The sequence below is a fragment of the Calonectris borealis genome, chromosome 1 (genome assembly GCF_964195595.1).
Source record: "Calonectris borealis chromosome 1, bCalBor7.hap1.2, whole genome shotgun sequence".
NCBI classification, from domain to species: Eukaryota; Metazoa; Chordata; class Aves; order Procellariiformes; family Procellariidae; genus Calonectris; species Calonectris borealis.
In genome coordinates, this window is record NC_134312.1 from 144,750,251 (window position 1) to 144,769,576 (window position 19,326).

The following is a 19,326-nucleotide window of genomic DNA, read 5'->3' on the forward strand; positions in this document are numbered from 1 at the left end:
AACTAATTAGATATTTAATCTTTAACACCTTAAACAGCAGCATATGAGCAAAACAAGTTGGTGTTCTCATGGCAACTGTTAAACAGCATTAAAAGTGCTATATCTGACAGCTGTTGTATTCAAGGAGATCTTTTCTCTTTTTCAGAGGTTAGCTTGTAATTGAAGTTTGAGGGTTATATTTTTATTCAAAATTCAGAAGTTGCCACAATGTCTTGTCAGAGGAGAATTTGCTGTCTTTCAAGATAGTTGAAGCCCTCCACTGATTTGCGAGTCCGAAGTACTTTCTCAGATAATGAAAGCACCTACATGGTCTTTATGTTAAAGATGAACAAAAACTGAGGCACTTCAAACAGGAATTTGTTCATCTGGACAGGGCACTTAAAGCCAGGAAAAACACCAATTCAGAATAAACTGTTGGCTTAATCCACACGCACATTTTGAAATCTAAACAGAACTCTACCATGAAAATTCCTCTTATGGTGTGTTTTAGTGCAAGTGAAAATTGTTTAGGGTATGGGGTTTTTTTCCTTTAGGGGAGGTACTTCCCCTTCACTTGTGTGGTATCATTCAGACTGAGGTTTGTACAATACATCCATTGTACAAACACTGTAATTGCAAAGTTCTGGTCATCTTCGTTATGTGGTGTGAAGTGCTTGCTAGAGCTCAGTGTTCTACAAGTAGGCTTGTGATTTGTATATACTAAATGTATTAAAATAACAGAAAATGAGAGGCATAGAAAAATCTCAACATTTAAGTCTTGAATATTTTATGAGTATATTCTTGTAAAGAAAGAAAATTCTAGAGCTGTAACTTTCAAACTTGAGGAATAGCTGTCATAGCTTTCTTCTAACCCTTATCACTACTGTACATGGATTTAACAGTGTTTCTGGCGCTCTAGATTATCCTAAACATATGGGGTATACACAATTGTACACTATCTATTGCATTGTCAAAAATGCCCGGGCTCAAGGCCTAAGAGATGCCACAGGCAAGATGTTTAATCCTAACCAGCTGGTGTGCAAGGCATCTGGGGAAACAATTCACAGAATTCCCTATGGGCATTTTTTTTGGGGGGGGGGTGGGGGTGCAGAGAGAATGTGATATGATCTGAAGTACTTCAAAGTTATTTTCCGTTTCTCTGCAGGGTCAACCTTTGATATAAAGGTACTTCTTGGATTGGTTTCTGTTATCTTTTGCTTGATAAGCGTACTGTTCCTGCTTGTTATCCTGTGACAATTATTAAATTCTATTTCTGTAATTTGTAACTTTTTTACTGCTTTACTCTATTGCTGCGTAGCTTTTTTTCATCCCTACCGTTCTTGCCAAATTTTTGTTACCAGTTAGTCGATTCAAATGCAGTGGTACTACTAGAATCCATTTTAGTTTAAAGGGAGACTAGAATGAAACCTTTTAACATTGACGGAACTTTGAGCATCGTAACACTTAACAGTTGCTTATTGGAACAAATTACTACTTCTGATGACTTGAATTAAAGGGTAGCTAGGCTTAGACCTGCATCCAGTGGTGGACTATCTCTACGTTCTGCAGGTCTGCTGTAAGTTTTTTGGGGGACCACCTTCTACCAGCAAGGACAGAAATGACATTTGTAAAACGTCAGAAAAGTAAGAGGAATGACGGCATTTGAATCATGACAGCTTTTCACTTAAGTAGTTGTTAAGCTCTGATGTCGGCCTTGACATTTCAAGTGTCTAGTGTTGTATGTTGCCTGCATCTGAGTTGCAACCTAGTATTCCTTCATACTAGAACCAATGTTAACTACTAGGTCTGGCTTAGGTCAGCTGGGTTAGCATTGCACTGCACACCCGATTACGCTGTACAGGACTGAGTGTGGTCTAGCGCATATGCTCCCTAACTCTGTATTATGCAAAGCTAGTGTTAATTGTGCCTCTTCCAAGTGGGGAGGGTGGTGGACTTGGCTTCCAACTCAAGCCCGTGACTTAAAGGGAGACTGTAAATAACCTGGTATCAAACTGATGTACTTTTATGATGATAAGAGCGCACTATGACAGATGTCAGCACTAATGTGTTCACAGTAAAGGTCCTTCTATGGTGCCAACAAAGGAAGGACAGCCAGAAGTTCATGTTAAGGTCTGAAAGAGTGCAGCTATAGGTGTTCCTAGAAAATCATTACTACTTTCAAGTGTGGTGAAATAATAGCAGTCAGCATAAGCAGCACTGGTAGTATGTTGTGTTATTCTTAAGCTTTGCTGTACTGAATAGCTAGGAATAGAAGAATCGTTATCCTGATTAGAGAACCAGCTATTCATTTTATGTATAAATGAGAAACTGAAAGTTACTCACTATTGTAGCTTTTTGGTAGTGCTTTTTATTCTAACTGCACCTTGTACCCTGGGATGTAAATATTACACTTTTCTTAGCAGTAGTATTAATTCTGTTTACACATTGTACTTTTTCAGAAGAATAGTGATCTTTTGTCCTCTTCCAAAGTTGCACTTGAAAGAGAAGATATTTCTGAACTACTGGAAACTCATAAATATTTCTTATATGCTGCATCCGGTCTTAAGAGGTTTTGGCATTTCTAGTGCTGAAATATTGAGCTCAGAATTCAGAATGTGGCTTTCTTCAAATTTGAAATTCACCTGAATCCCGATACAGGACAAATTCAAGTATTCGGATGAAATTCATTAATCACAGGCACTCTCTCCTATGTGAGTAATTGTCACTTAAAAGCAAACAAACAAAAAAAGTTCATAGCTGTATAAGATCATTAGTTACTTCCAGTTGCTTCTCTCTGCCCAGTCTTTCAAAACATTTAAGCTTAATTATAGCTTTACATCAGTCATTTAAACCGTTCATTCTTTTAACAGGTGGTCAGTCTGGGAGGAAATTAGATATTGATGTAGAGGAAATAGCTTTCTTTTTTTCCTTCAGTGATGTTTGAGAACTTGTCTTATATTTTTGAAAACCTCTCCGTATGCCCTACACTTACTCTGTCAGCAAGAAATAAGCTTGGGGCCAAAATTATGTATGGGCTTACTTCAGTACAAAATGATTAATGCAGTTCATCCAGGGAACTAGTTCGTCCACTGATAGACCTAATCAATGACTGCACAGAATTTTTCAGCGAGCAATGTTAACAGAAAAATCTACAAAATACCAATGGTAATATCATATGGCTGAGTCTTGCAAATTTAGAGGCTTTGCACACACAACTGTCTTGAAAAATTCAATGAAAGTTAGGCAACTTAAGTAGCTGCATTGATTCCAGAAGATACCAGTTAAGCGCTGTCGTTGTTTTCTGCAGTCCACCACAAATGGCTGCTAATTTAATGTTCTAACTGTGGCATAATAAGTAAAAAACTCCTTTGTGTGGGGTTGGATTAGTGTGGTATTCTTGTCTTCAAGTTAACCAGATGGTACTAATGTCTTGCTAGGTAAGATTAGTTCGTATTCTGTGAACAACAGATACAACTTAAAATGGGTCCATAGAAAGCTAACCAGTGATCAAGAGATGTAAAAGTGCGTTCTGGTACTTCATGTTAGATGTGCCCCTTTTGCATAGCAATCACTATTCTATATAAAAAATAGCTAGAAACTGTTCAGCCAGCCATGTACCATTTCTTGACCACAGGTACTTGCAGGGATAATGGGCTCTTAGGGCTGTTGGGATATGTGCTTAAATAACCTTGTGCATACTGCTTAGTTTCATTTCGTATGGAACTAGCCTTACATATTTGTTCTATGCAGATCTTACTAGAAACTTTGGCTGATTTCAGGCAAAAAATTAGATTAATTGGAAGACTACAAGGAGACTTTCACAATGTTTGTAGAAATCTATATGCAAGGACAATGCAGGGAAAGACCTTTTGAGTGGGTGACGAGAGAAACATTGCAAAATATCTTTAAAATGGAGTTGTAAATATGCCCACCATGAACAAATTTCGATTGGACCTTCTTGACATTATCTTGACAAAACAAGGCTTGTAGAGCTTATGAAATGGCTTGACTTGATCTGGTTTTAGAATTCAGCAGAACCAGGAGAACAGTTTCTAAACAGTTTTATTCCTTTAGAAGCTAGATTTGTATTATTAAACAGTTAATATTCTAGATCTTGTAAACATTTCTACTAGATATGATCATCACCGATATATCGTAAATAATCTTCATCCTCGTGGCACACTTCATTGACTAAGAAATAAAGGAAACTATTTGAAATTAAGTAATGTTGAAAGCACTTAATGGGCTAGATTTGTCTTCTGTCTACTGCTAGTCTTCATGAACAGTCACTATTTACAGCAAATACTTTTTAAAAGTCTGCTGTTGTAATTTAAGATTTTAAACAAAAGATCACCAATTTTGTTGTCTTACTTGCTGTAAACACACTAAAGAATACCTCCTAAAATTTTGACTACTTGCTTATTTATCAAGTAACAAATTCAAGCTTAGTATTTTAGAACCATCTTCTAGAATGTTTGAAAAATATATAGACTTCACATCAAAACTTCCAGTGATGGAGAATGGAGCAAATGGCCAGTCAGGAGTACTGTTGCTGTTCCGGCAATCTATTTGTGTTGTTATACCTCTGTAAGTTGTTTTATTACTTAAGTCTTATTTCTTCATGTGTAATGGTTGCCCCTTTAGTTATCATACTGGAAGCTAAAGTTCAGTTGGTTACCAGTGACCAGCTTCTTTGCTCTGCCTTCTTTCTTTGCTTTGTCCTTTACCACTGTACCCTGCTTGCAAGTTTGAAGGTGCATGACTTTTCATTTAGCTCGGTAGAAACTATAGTTTCTGTTTGCCTCTCCATTTCCTGTATCAGCAATGATTTCATATTGATCATGATCAACGCAGTAGTGTTAGTTCAAGAGTAAGCCTCTATAGGAGTCCTACCAAAAATCCCATTGTTGGCTGGTAAATTACAATTTGCGATCTTACTGACTGACTTGTAGAACAAGTCTGTATCTTAAGCTTCCTGATTTTTTTAGTTTTGCTTTAAGATCTTCGGGGAGGGAAATCTCAAGCGAAAGCATAAGCAAGAAGCTGTCCTGCAGCTGTCACTGACTCAAAATTATTGTCTTGTGATTTCACGGACTAAATTACATGTCATGTTAGCCTGTGATGCTGGAATTAAAGTAGTGGTGGTACTTTCATACACCAATCATTCTAGTTTCGGAAATTATAAAATTCCAAGATATAAATGTGTTTTTGAAAGGATTAATTGAAAATTCAGTTTATGTCAAAATGATGAAGTACTGAACAGCTGGTGCAATGTTTAAATAAGTTGCTGGACAGTTATAAAACATTGTCATTCATGTTCTTTATACCAGATTACTCTGTCAACTTCTAAATTAAGGTGACACAAGGTAAAAAATACCAATCTAGAAATTACTAAATATCCAAAATGGCCTGTGTGACTTTGAAAAGTTGCATAATGCGTAATGTTAGACTCGGTTATAAAATCTGCTGTCTCCTGTGGGAGAATCTCAGTGGCGTTCCGAATCAGCCTCAACTGATTCTTCATTTAAACCTATTCTGCTATTTAGAGGCTTACCTTGGTAAAGTTACAAATGTGTATGTTGTGGACTGTAGCTTCTTCTGTGGATGGTCTCTGTAGCATTACAGTTCATCTAAAATGTAAAAACCCAGCATTTTATTAGAGCAATTTGTATAATCCATACTAGATATTTTGCTTATGTCTTTCTGTTTAATAGCCACCTCAGCAGTGTCAATTCGTGTGTACCTGGTTTTCATGATCTGATGAATAGAGTCATCTGAAGATTTTGAATAGTAAATAGGCTCCATCTGTAGAGCACCATTCCAACAACCTGTTTCCTTTAAAACTCTGTTTATGCTATACACAGATAAATAAAATGTAAACTGATAATGTTTTCCTGAGATGGCAGGGAACGTGAGAATTGTTCTGAAAGGAATATAAACCATCCATTAACTGTCAGGCTTGAGTTTTATAGTATCTGGTGTTGACGCTTGCTGAAGTTAGTCTGCCAGATGCAGTTAGCAATCTAAAAAGGCCCATGCTATGTCTTTGGAGTCCAGGCAGTGTAATCATAGCAAGGTGACATGTATCTTATCTTGCTTATAATCTGATAACAGCCCATGGCGTGGTACACATACACGGCATTCTTTTGGTAATGCGCAGAGAATCTGATCAGCCCATCCTTCCTGGGCTACCAACATAACCATATATCTCACATCTAATTGGTGTCTTTTTATTCACTGTCTTGTCTCCTAAAAATTCTGGATCGTCCCAGCAACTGTGGAAAGAACCTCTAGGCATTGCTCTGTCTCATCCATGAGTACTGGAAAAATAATCATTAGAGAAGGCATGCACATGCAAGACTTCCATGGTTTTTAACTGTCCGCATGTTCTATGGGGGAGGCATTGCATCCTCCAAGAAAAAATATATGCATCTAGACCCAGATTCACATGAACTTCCTTCCAAGGCCAAAGGATCGGTTTTCCCACTTAACTACACAGTGACAACATCTAGCAGTTCATCAGTGTAGCACACCATACTCAAAACACTATCAATAACTTTAAAGCAATCAGTTTGGGTAGCTGATAGCTGGGTATGAGCATAATAACTTGATTCCTTCTGTGATCTAGCCATTGTAGACTTCATCTCCCCTGGGTTTTTGTCAGTGTACTGCTGAAAAGGGGTGACTCTCATCCAAAGGAGAGTTAGGGATGGATAGTAATACTTTGTTATTCTGTTCAGCTCACAAGTGCATTGTCCTCTTGTTTTCTTCTCATACTGAGCAGTTAGAAATGGGAAGTGACTAGCAAGAAGCAAGTTAGATAAGTGTGAAGAACTGGGAAAACTGATTATTTGGGATCCCACTAAATTCCTTTCCTTACCCATCAGTATGAGGATGGATAGGTTTTAAATCTTGTGTATCCTTATTTCAGGATAGAGTCAGGGATTTTCGGAAATGAAACTAAAAATCAGTATTTGTGAATTCAATATTGAAAAATCTGTATCAGTGGGTTTCCCCTCCACCTCCAAGTGGGTCACCTTGTCAATAGATGTTAATATTCTTGATTGCTTAGGCAGTTATATGGATAAAAAGCAGAATTTTCTGTGCTGCTTCCCATTTATTCTTGTATTTTCCCATTCTCTAGACATTTCATGTTTTACAGTACCTGCTCTACTAAAATTCAAGGTGAGTAAATCTTGCTATGTACTGTAGTCTCCTGAGAAGGGAATGTTTTGTTTATTGCTCATAATAATGTAAAATAACACACTTGGACAACTGAGACAACTTTAGTCCATTGCCATAAAGAGTTTTTCCCCTGCAAGGGCCTTTTTGAAGACTTGAGTGGGAGTTTTGGAATTCTTTCTAAAGAGAAGCACTATCATTCATTTATTTAGACTATGTCAACACTGGACATTGCTATATATAGTGTTAAGCAGAAAGGTACTGCAGATGCTACCAAGCCTGCCTAAGTTGTGTTTTCTCACTTTGTAGGTCATAAAATCAAATCTGACTGAGATGGACATTGCTTTCTAATCTTTCCCCTTGGTTTTTACTCAATACCTTGAGAACTGCTGCTACAAGAACGATCCACAGGCTACCACTGGCCTGCAGGATTAGAGATCTGCAGACTGGTGTAAATAATCTACTCAATGAGCATTATATTTACTAAATTGTGATGTTGCTTGCATCTACTACTATGCAATACATTTTGCCGAAATTGGGTTAGATTTATTAGAAGTTCAGTCTGACTGTGGAGCTTTGGTCTGAGTTGGAAACCAAATAATTATCAATCAAATATCTAATTATTATGCAAATAATGGGGCATATCTAGTTCCAGCATCTTTCAGTAGATCAAAGGCCAGGTATGGACTATCTGGTCTAGAAATAACTCTTGATAATATTAAATAATGGTGATAGTCTAGTCACAATCTTTTGTGAAGACTGAGGAAAAAAATCAACCCAGTATTCCAGGGCTTTTTGCATTGTTTGCTTGTTTTACTAGTCTGGCAAAGAATTGCTGCTTTGATTTGTCTGTCTTCTGGTATACTTATGTAATTTCTTGTCTTTCCTGCCTCACAGCAGCTGTATTTTACTTAGCATTGTTAGCTGCTTCTTTTTCTTTTTTTAATATATATCTTCCTGAACTATTTGCTTGTACTAATAGTGCCTTTCTTCCACTTTAAACATCTGAAATATATCTTTAGTACTGAGTTAGTCATGCTGTTTCATCTTTTTTCTATATTGAGAAAGATGCTACCTTGCCTTAGTTATCTTCTCTTAACTGTTCTTTTCTGCCCCTCACTGATCAGTTTCTTTTGGAAAGGGTTACTCCAGTTGCATAACCCTTTAGTTGGTTGTTGTGGAGATATGACAGTTCTCTTTCCACAGTTCACCCCAGAGCCACTCTAATTTCTGCAGCATTACAGGTTGAGGGATTCTATTAGGTTGCACGCTGTTGCCATCGGGCTTGCTTATTTAAACTGTCTCCAAAGGCCAAACAGGCTTTCTGTCATCTTGGTTCACATATTACTGGGTTGATGACTGGACCCCAGCAACTAAAGGTTTTGTATGGCTGAATACATCTTACTACATATTTAACTTAATGCTTAGATGCTTTTTTCCAAGGACTTGAGGTCAGTTCCCCATAATCTCTTAAGACTTTAAATCCATTGTCAGTGTATGCTTCTGACAAGAAATTGCATTTTTGTAGGCAAATGCTTAAGGTTTTCTTCAGGTTTCTATTTCTTCCACATTACCCAAAATATTAGTGATCCTCATCTTTGTCTCACTTGAATACTTTTGTGTTAAAGCCACATAAATATTACACTGCTACTATGTATGTTCAGATCTCCATTAAAGTGGTAAACTCTTTAGCCACAGTCCCTTGAGTCAGATCCATTCATAGCGTGTATCTTTAGCTTTGGAAGGAAGCTCTGAGCATGCATTTTCCCCTCTGTTTATCTAGCTAATAATAAGCTGCCAGGATACTTGAACAGCTTCATGGCTGGCATCCAGCCCTTCACCCAGGAAAGGATTTTGCCATAGCTTTCACTGGAGAGAATTCAGATTTAGAATAAATGTAACACTATACCTGAACTCTCCTAGTTCAATCTGGATGGAAGCTGACTTTCCCTTTTCCCTGTGGCTAATTCATGACTGAAGAGGTTAAAACAGATCTTAGGGGGTTCTTGACCACATTGCTTTACAAATGCTTCTATCTCCTTAAATGTGGCAATACAAAACCCTTTTCCGATCACATTGTGAAAAGGAGGTGATTAATAGCCACCAGTGTACTCACCTCTCACAATGTATGGCAACTAAATGCTCAGTTGCATGTAGATTCTTCATATGTTGCAACCTGTGAACTTTTGACAACTATATTGCATACAGGTATGCAAATGACCACTAGGTTTGAAACCAGACTAGTGGCAATAGTGTTAAAACAGTATTGGGCTAACAGTGGGATTGACTTAACATCTACCTCAGTCAGTGAAGTAATATTATGACAACGAAATACAGAATATTCAAAACAGAGAACATAATATGCTGGTTAAGTGGTGATGAGCTCTGAGCTCCATTTGAAAAAAAGAGGGAAATCTGCAACTCTTTCCAAAATGGAGTTCAGAACACTGATTTCTTACTGAGGCTCCTTCAGCGGGTTCAGGTGAACTGCAGCTCCAGTCTTTTAGGTTCGCTCTCCATGTGGCAGTCAGTCATCTTAATGACATACTACAGCCACTTCAAACAAGACCCTGAAAGTAGTAGTGAATGGGAGCACATCACCTGGTGAAAAGAGGTGAAAATAGAAAGCAATTTAGGTGACTTTAAGTAAGGCCTAATTTGCCTAACCTGAAATGCAGTCTGCCTTGCAATACAACCTTCCTGACCTTCCCCAAACATCTTGGTCTGGAACCAACCTAATCTGTTGCCAGAGAAGGATTCTTCTCCTATTCTAACACCTCAGTCCTTCGTCTCAAGTTCCAGGCATGCTGCTGTTGTGTGCTGCACGCCCAGGTCCCCGCTGGCTTCCCTGTGACCCAAGGGTTATCACAGGTTAGTTGATTTGATCTTTCTAAGAGACAGTGAGTGATAGCCAGTTTTGCTCGATGCAGTTTGATAGTCTGGTCATGCCAACCACAACGTGTCTGACTCTTGTCTTGTCAATTCCTTTCTTGTTCTCCCATTTCCGAAAGAAATAAATATCTTCATAACAAGTTGCAATAAAGAAGCAGGTGGGGAAAACTGGATACCAAATTAAAAACAAGAAAACAAGCTTTTTGTCATCATTTACTTTCTAACTGTGTGTGATAAACTAAAAAGGATCCAATTAAGACAAATCATGTTTCACTAGTACTTTTTCATAGTATCCTTTTCTTCTTAATCTTATGAGAATATTTACTGTGGGTTTTAATATATTGTTACATGACAGCATGGTATGAATGGATGAATAGGGCTAAAGACTATAGATAACAGCGCGGGGGTAAAATAGTGCAGTCCAGTAAGAGAAATCTCGAACTTAGTGGTGAAAGAATTGTTTTAGTGTTTCTTGGCCTCTGTACATCTTTGTGTAATCAAGAAAGTGGCCTTATTTAAAGCATGAGGGCTGAAAACAGAGTAAGACTGGCCAGATCTTTCCTTTTATGCTGTTAGTAACTAAATTTGTGCATGACAAGGTACAGATAATAAATGGGCAACATACCAACAACTTAGAGAATTTGGGGGTGCTAAGAGTGTTCATAGCTTGAACTGGAATAGCAAGAGTTGCCATACCCGTAGCTGTAATGGTGATATTTGAAAAAAAACTTCATCAAAATAGTAGCATTTCCTAAAGATTGCTATGGTAAAGGTATACCCATTCCAAATGTGAAAACTTCACCAGTTATCAATTAATGTACCTAAAACCATAAAGGAGGAAGGGCAGAAGTTCACTTTAATTTCTACAAAAGCTTATCAGATTTCTGTTTCTGGGAAGAAGATTGCTGTGGACTAGAATACGACCTCACCCCTCCCTAAAATGTATTTGAGATTCAATAAACTGAAAACAGAGTAGTAGCTGACACTAACTTTAGTGCTACTGAAATGTGACAGGTATGCAATCTAGTATGTGGATGTTAATGTTTATAAAACTCCTATTTAAGCAAAAAAAAAAAGTATCCTAGCAACTTTTTTTCAGATTTTGTTACATCATTGATATTTCTAATGTAGCTTTTCTGTAAAACATGATTTAAAGCAGCATTTCATTGTGGTAACATTTACCTCATTTCTGCTACTGCTTTCTGCCTTAGCGTTTGAATGATTAGATTCTTGCGGTAGAGTAACTTAGATCTAGATAAATGTAAAAAAAAATTATTTCATGAAACTATGTGAGCCACTCAAAGTCTGTCTTTTTCTGTCGTTGCCTTCATTTTCCCAGTGTAATAGGGTTCCCGCTAAAGGACTGAAGAGTTAAAAGGAATTTAATTGCTGTGTAATAAGCCTTATCCTTCGGTGAGGTACTTCATTGAAGCTAGACAGTGAGTGTTTTGTGACAGAAGGAAAAGCTGAGGGGGATGGGAGGAGGAGGAAGCTACAAAATGACCACGGCTGGCCTCTCTGCATTCCTCCAAGGCTTGCTTTTTTAAAATTGGAAGCTGCTTTTATAGATGCTCCTCCAAACAGGTTTGTTTTTTTCCATACTGTCCCATTTAGACTTTGGAATGCATGTACGAAAGGGCAGGCCCCCAAAGTGACTTTCCAATCTGTTTTTGCGATTCCAGCCAAGTTCCCTTTAATGTATGGAGCAGGCGAAGTTGAGCTGACTCTCTTATAATATCACAGAACTCGGGCGCAGCTGCTGCTTTAAGTGGCACTGTGTGATAATACAACAGCTCTGCTATTTACTGGGACTCAAGTGCCTGGACTGGCACACAGAGACATTATATGAAATCCGAAAGCATGAGGATAAAGGAGATTTCTTTGCGGCAAGATCCTGATCTAAGAAAGGAGTTGGCATTGCTAGCTCGAGGATGTGATTTTGTTTTACCTTCTAGATTCAAGAAGAGACTGAAAGCTTTTCAGCAGGTCCAGGTTTGTCTTTCAGTTCTTATACAATTAAGTTATTATTGTCAGTTGTACCTTCACAAATTGCAGGAAATACATGCAAGTTCTTCCTTGGCTAGCAGGACTTCTATAGTCTGCTCCATATATGATGATTTTTCTGTGTTTTAGAAGACTGTGCATGTAGTTTTCTGCAAAGAAAAAATGAGGAGAGTTTACTGAAGCATGTAGCATAGATAAAGTACGATGTTTGCACAGCGGCATATGCAGTGGAAAGTTGATGTGCTTAATGCTATTAGACTTTTAAAGACTGTTTTCCTTAATCTGCATAATCATAATCTGCATGTATTTTCCCAGGGATTTTAATTTACCTTTTACTGAAACTGGGCATATAAAATACACTGAAATAGGCTGTAACTTTACCAAGTCAAACATAATATGTTAGAAGGTACTTTCATACTTACTTGGTAATCCTGAATTCCTTTGGATTTAGTTTATTTTGGACTTTGCATTTGGATGAGATCAGTTGTTGCTACATGGTTCACACATGTGCCTCTTTGCTGTTTTGCAGCAGCGAGTTAAATCCACCATTTTAATGTGAGCTCGTAATTGAAAATAGAAGCATTTGAAACATATAACTAGAAGGAAAACTACTTACAGAGTAAATGTTCGAAGAGATTATCTTTTGGGAGGGGGAAAAAGCGTACCACTGTTTTATTGGAGCAACTGAAAGTTGATATTTCCTCAAACACACTTAACTTGAGGCTTTTGGTGGTGTGTCAAAGCATTCACTTTGTCCTTACCTCACCCTCACTTCTAATTCATGTACTAAAGGTATATCAGTGATGGTATGTGTGACTTTTTTTACCCTTTTTTAATTAAGGAAAGTTTATCTGTTGAATAAAAATTACATTATTTTAGGATTTCTGGCTTCTAAAATCATTCTAAATACAGCCTGCTACTTAATTCTGAATTCAGTGCACTACTGTCCCTTTCAGGTGACCTTCAAGACAGGGCCATAGAGCCCTATGACCCTAAAAATGTGTTAGCCTTCTGTCTTCTACATTGTTATTGTAAATCTGTTTCAGCTGAGCTATATAAGCAATGTTTATTCCTTTGTGCAAAGCAGAATGCAAGTGCTGACCCTGCTGTTTTATGCTGTTCAGCATAAATTTGTGAATGAAAGGGTTTTACAACTTGAATCTTTCGTGCTGAACTGGAGACATAGAAGGAAACTTGTTGACTACAGACAGCAGAAAAAGAAAATACTATCTTAATTACCTAAAAGTAGCAGTATCAGTTAATATTTAGGCACCTCAGAGCATGAGGCAAGTTTAGTCTAGTCATGGCATCCTGAAGTAAACAAACACACTATTACCTTGTGTGGTGCCCCTTAACTTGATCTGTCTTTCATCGGATGGTAGTTGGATCACTTGCCCTTTTACAGGGCTTTTTTACAGTGAGCTAGAAAACATCTCAATGTGGTATGGTAATGCTTATCTACTAAGAACTAAGTACTTTAGAAAACAGCTTATCTAATCTGGATTTTTTTTCTGGTTTAGCATGCTGCCAGCTATAAACTTACAATGCAGACAATTAACAAATATTTTTCATTTTTAACCAGACTTGCACTTCTTGGGTAAATGGCAAATGTAGATAACGTATGTTAAACCACTTAATTATATTACAGACAAAATTCTGTGGACAAAACAGACTCAATAGGAATATAAAACTAAAATCTTACACCTGTGTTTGCTCAATTTGATGTAAAGTATTTTATCCGAGGTTCCTTTTTTTAAATGGTACTTCACTTCAACCTCATGATTTTAAGGAGACCTTTTTGAAAGCACCTTAAAAAAAAAAATACGAGTGCTGATAACTGTTGGTATAGAAGAAGATGGGCATTCTTTAGCTGACACTTCATGTTAATGTTAATTTCAAGTTGTCTTCATGGGTTAGGTGCATTTCAAAGAGTGGCTATTCATCATCTACATAATCATTGGAGAGATTTCATGTTGAAATTAAAGACTGCTTAGAGCTTTTGTAGAAAACTTGAAAAATTTTTCTCATTTCAGTTGCTAGGCTTCATTGCCATTGGGAGTTTACAACCTCCTATACCACTGTAATATTGGCTTTCAGACAGAACAGTTCGTGAATATGATGTAAAATTAGAATGCTAAAATCAAGCAGAAATGGAAGCCCATCTGTTTTTCTATACTTTTACTACACTCTTATAATTTTTCATATCCACGTGGTTTCTATAACTTGTGAAACAAATGGCAGAATCTCCTTAAGAGGTTTAGTGCTACTAAAGCTAGCTTCTTAAAATACAAAATGAGTAATGGTGGTGGATGAGATAACATGTGGTTCAACATCTGCTCTGAGGTGGGTTGGAGTGACTGGGTCTTGCACAGGTTCTAGGAATTCTAAGGCAGTGGCTTTTTGCACAGAGCCATGTAAGTAATCTGTGTAGGTAATCCCCTGTGTTTTGGAAGGGGTGGTCATTGGAGCATAGCAAATCAAGTTTCATGAAAATCTTTAAATAGACAACCAGTAGTGAGGTGGGTGGCTCTGGAAAGTGGTGGAGCAGGCTGTTTCTCAGTGGTTGCATGTACTAATGAAAATTGATAAAACTGAGCCAAATAGGGCTTTCTGGAAAGACTGGTTTCTCAAAAGGAAGATAAAACAATACACAGCTGTTGAAATGTTCCCTATTACTTTGGGGAACTGAATTTTTGAACAGATAATTGTAGAAAACTCAGTAGAACTTCAGTTTATCTTCTCCTGATGTTGCTTGTAAGAAAGACCTTTCTTAGGTAATTTAACACCTATGGAATATAGTGAACTGGAGATGCACACTTGAAGAGGCACCGTGTCCATCTTGCTCATCAATTTCTCTGAAACTTTGGAGGGAGAAGAAACTCTCACATGTCAAATGTACTGGCAAGTTAAAGATGTGAACTGAAAGGCTTATTACCTGCTGATAGCCGAGCAGAGTGTTTTAGCCAACAGCTGGTGACATCCCTACCTGTCAGAGCTGGAATATAAGCAGCATCATTACCCAGGCTATGTGAGGAAAACATGTCTGAAGTTGGAAACAAAATGATGACAGAATAAAATGCATCTGTGTACAGTGACGCGCTTGTACCCGTGTAACTCAGTGTTAGCTAAACTAGGAAAACAGGTATTTTTTGCTCCTTAGAGGCCACATCACCTTGTAGAACAGTTAGTTCTAGACGACTTTAAAGTCAAATAAATCTGTGCTGAATGTGATGATTTAAAAAAAAAAAAAAAGGCTGGCCTAAATCTGGAATTAATCCTCTGAATGTCAGTGCCAGAACTGAGTGCTAGTGTATTTTCTGATACTTTTAATGCATCATGCCTTTATCTGCTGTTACTACTTGGTGATTCCTGTAGTTGTATGCATCGCACCTCGGTGTGGAAATGGAGAACCGCTAGTTCCATGACCACCTGTTAATGATACTAAACACTGGTTACACATGCTATTTATGTCAGCTGTATGAGAGCTATTTCTTTAGCTTCTGCAGTGCCTCACAAGATTGGCTTTCCTTCTGAGTGAAGTAAGTTTAGACATTAGTGCCTCTTGATCACGTTTGCACTCCTCTGATACCTAAATGCTTCATACATGCTTGTGGCATGTTCAAGACAGCAATGAATACAGAGCCTGTAGGTGCTAATGTGTGCTGGGCTGGTGCGTGGTTGTGCTGCAGTGCACTGATTCTTCCAGTCATGAAGATAACATTCCCATGTCTGAGGTAAAATGAATTTTAAAGTTTGTGAGGCAGTTGGTGTTGCAACTATAGTCACAGGTAGGTTGTGTAACGATTAGAGGTCTCTGGCAGGCCAGCTTTCCTATTAGCATGAATTTTCTAATTTAACATCATCTGGAGACCTTTTAACACCACAGAGGGAGGACCCGATATCCATTTTTACATAATAGTTTTACATCAGGCACACAAATGCTTTTTTTAAAGAGCAAAACCCAAGTGTTCGCGGGGGGCAGGGGTGGATAGAAATCTCATTACAACTGTAGCTAATAGTTACACTTGACACTAGTTTCCTGTTAGAATGCCAGTTTTCTGGAGCAGATGCCAATGTTCAAGATAGAATGAAAATATCTAAGCTGCCTGCTGAGACTGGCTAGTTAAGATGAGAGGTTTTCCATAAATGGTCCATTGCTAATGGTTTGCTGGGTTTTAAGCTCTAACCTCTTAAAAGAAGCTGTAAGCAAGCTGGTAGTTTTTTACCACTTCTGCAATGGAGACTCCTGGTTCGAGCTTAAAATGGATTGGCTGCCCTGTGGTAGCAGCTTCTTTACCTGCTCGTGGCTGGTAATAAATTTATGCAAATATGTACTGTTTTCTGTAGAAAAGCCAATATGGTGCAAGTTTATGTTACAGCTTACTTTACTTGCATGCATGATTTGAGAGTCTAGACATCAGTTCCCTCTGCAGCTGTTTTTTGGCCCAACAATTCAGACATTGAAGAGTTCTGATTTATTTATTTTTCCCTTGGAATATAAATTTCACTAGCCTTTTCTCCCTTTTAACATACTTCCCATACCTTTGTAATCACTAATGCTACTAATAGTAGGTGTTCTATGACTGTTGAAGGTACTACTTTGTATGCTAGAAAGTCTGAAACAGTTTGGCACATCTTCATATGAAATATCCTTCAAATTTTACAGGGTAAGAGGGATATGAGATTGTTTTCACAATTGTCCAAAACAGGATCTGTTTTTGCAGTTGTCCAAATAGGAATTTGTGGGGCATCGTCAGACAAGAAGTTGACAGAATACTTGCTCCAACTGTTGACTCTGCAGCTCAGTAACAAGGCTGAGCTTGTTGGTATTTTTCTTGTTTGAGTGGGTTTTTCCTAAGCTCAATTGCATTGAGTGATTGAAACTTGTTTTGTTGTAAACATGGAAGGATGAGAAGCTATTGCAGAGTTTAAGAATTAAGTGGATGTCTGTCTTAGCCCTGTTTGTTACTTTTGATGTTGAACTGATGGCCTGTCCTGACAAGGGCTGTTTTCTGTAGACAAATGTTAGAATTGCCTCTGGTGTAACTGACTGTCAGTTTTTCCCCATTATAAATGATGTTTAGGCAGTCATGGTTCCTTTGCAGGTAGTGAGTCCCAGTGTGGTCCATTGGCTGTGTACAATCAAAATGATCACATACTAGGAGGATCTTACCAGCTTGTCTCCTGAAAACAGTTGGCGTAACAGAATATACTGGTAAAGAATAGGAGTAGTGATTTAACCTACGATCAGAGTATTTTCCAAGAAAGCTGCAACTATATGACAAACTGGATATACTATTGACTGGGATACTTGATTTGACATAATTCATAAAATGGAAGCTATTTGACAACAACTCACAGCCAGTGACTAGTATTTTTGCACCACTTCTGTCTTACCACAAAATGTAGAAGTTGTTGCCTTTCACAGGTAGATTTTTCTGAAGAATCTTGCTTTTTTTCCATTTTATAATCTGTACCTTTTTCCTTTTGTAAATTAGCAGGGCAGTGGAGGAGACAAAATTAGTGGAGGAGACAAAAAGTATTTTCACTGGTCAGCCACAGCAAACTGTTAGAGGATCCCACCTCTAAAGCCTTTGGTAAAAGTTTTGTCAGCAAATAAAGCAAGTTACTGATGGACATGCATGTAATATGCAAAGGTCTGTTGTGCTCATGGCGTTGGGTGGGGAGGTAACTACTTCTTCTTTTTTTCCATTCCATCCCCACCCTAGTGCATTTCTGAATAAATCATTAAACTCTTTCTAACTGCATAACTGCAACTTTTTTGATGCTGAAACTCTACGTGACTGTACAAAAAACCAAGCATATGCAGCCATGTTTGGAGGTATTTCTACAGCAATAATGCATTTGCAATAGAGTCCTCCAGTTCACAGCAGGACTGCATGATTTTTCTATGTCAGCTATACCAAACTGCAAATCAGGAGATTCCTGGTATTTCCAAAATCAGAGTTGTAGAACTTGGGTAAGAGATCTGTTAGTGCAACATATGTATTATGGAAAGTGAGGAGATTGGGAAGTGTGTGCTGTAATGGTTAGGTATCATGCAGAAAAGTGATGCGAACTTATCTCAGATGGAGAGTTCAGTCTTCACTGAACTAGTGAAAATCAGTTTTTGACCACTTGAAAGTTTTCCAGTGTTTGCTTGTTTATTGCATGCTACTTTTGTATGTGTGCATGTAATATGACTTGTCTGTGGTGACCGTTTACACATGCTTTTAGTTGAATGTATTTAATTTTAATATGCAAGATGGTGTGTATGGAATGTATTTCATAGTTCTGGGTAGAAGCTTTTCCTGGATGCCACTACCTATATCTCCTCCTACGTGAGAATTAACACACTATTCCAAATAGGTTTGTGTAGATGGTCCCAAGTTTGCGTGCTCTGCTGAAATACTGAGGCTTTAGTGGCTTTCTCTTGAGGCTCATTTTGGTTGTTTAAATATGGCTTGGTTAAATCGAAGGAGAAAAGGGTTACTGATAGTTGTGCCACTATCAAATTTTTTTGAAATAATTCTTTAAGCTTTAGTAAGACTTTCAAAACTATCCAGTGATGGCTCTTACCACAGCAATTTCACTCAAACTGGGTGGGGTGTTTCTTTCCCTAGCTATCATGCAATTAAGAGTAAAAAGCTGAACTACTTCTTACTTTGCTGTCTTGAGACTTAAAAGAAGGGGAGAAATTAGCTTCAGGTAGCAAACAATTAACAGAATCTTTTTTTTACCTCAAAATCAGAGGTTACCATACAAACAGTATTTCAGTGACAAAATAGACCTGAATTGTAGTTTGTTATTAAGCTGAATTTTCCAACATTAAATTGTAAAATGAATGTAGATTCTTATGCCTGCCACTTGGTAGCCTGGGATACTCTAGAAGGATTGATATTTTGTTCTTGAAGATGATGTTTGCTCTCAACATGGACCCCATTACTAGTGAGTTACTGTACTAAAGTATGAAGTAAAATTTGATACTGAGTGATTAAAAAAACAAAAACCATGCAAATCAACTGACTCTTCTGAGCTTTCTATTTGTAGTTTGGCCACCAGTTGCCAAACCAGGAGGGGATTTGCCTGACTCAGGTTGTCAGTGGACAGAAGAGGGAACAGATCAGTTAGATTCGCCATTTGTTATCTCAACTTGCAATAACATTGTCTGCACTATGAACTTCTGAACACAATGAGCTTGACGTGAGTTAACCAAATATACAAAAGGTTTCCATCCTTAGAGCTGTTTTTTTATGCTTACGGTAAATA

The 19,326-nt window shown here is 37.8% G+C and overlaps 1 protein-coding gene across 4 annotated transcripts in view; it reads left to right on the top strand.

The window, feature by feature from the left end:
- The window catches only part of PPP2R3B (protein phosphatase 2 regulatory subunit B''beta), a 55,285-nt gene that overhangs the window by 5,414 nt on the left and 30,545 nt on the right, over positions 1–19,326 (top strand). The window contains exon 1 of one of the 4 annotated variants that reach the window (XM_075134320.1): positions 11,576–12,045. The exons of 2 other annotated variants lie outside the window; for them this stretch is intronic. In XM_075134320.1, the coding sequence (XP_074990421.1) occupies positions 11,899–12,045 (147 nt within the window). In that variant the 5' untranslated portion in view covers positions 11,576–11,898. Of the gene's footprint in view, positions 1–11,575; positions 12,046–19,326 lie in introns of those variants that run through there. One more of the 4 variants, XR_012670501.1, reaches the window with a different exon arrangement.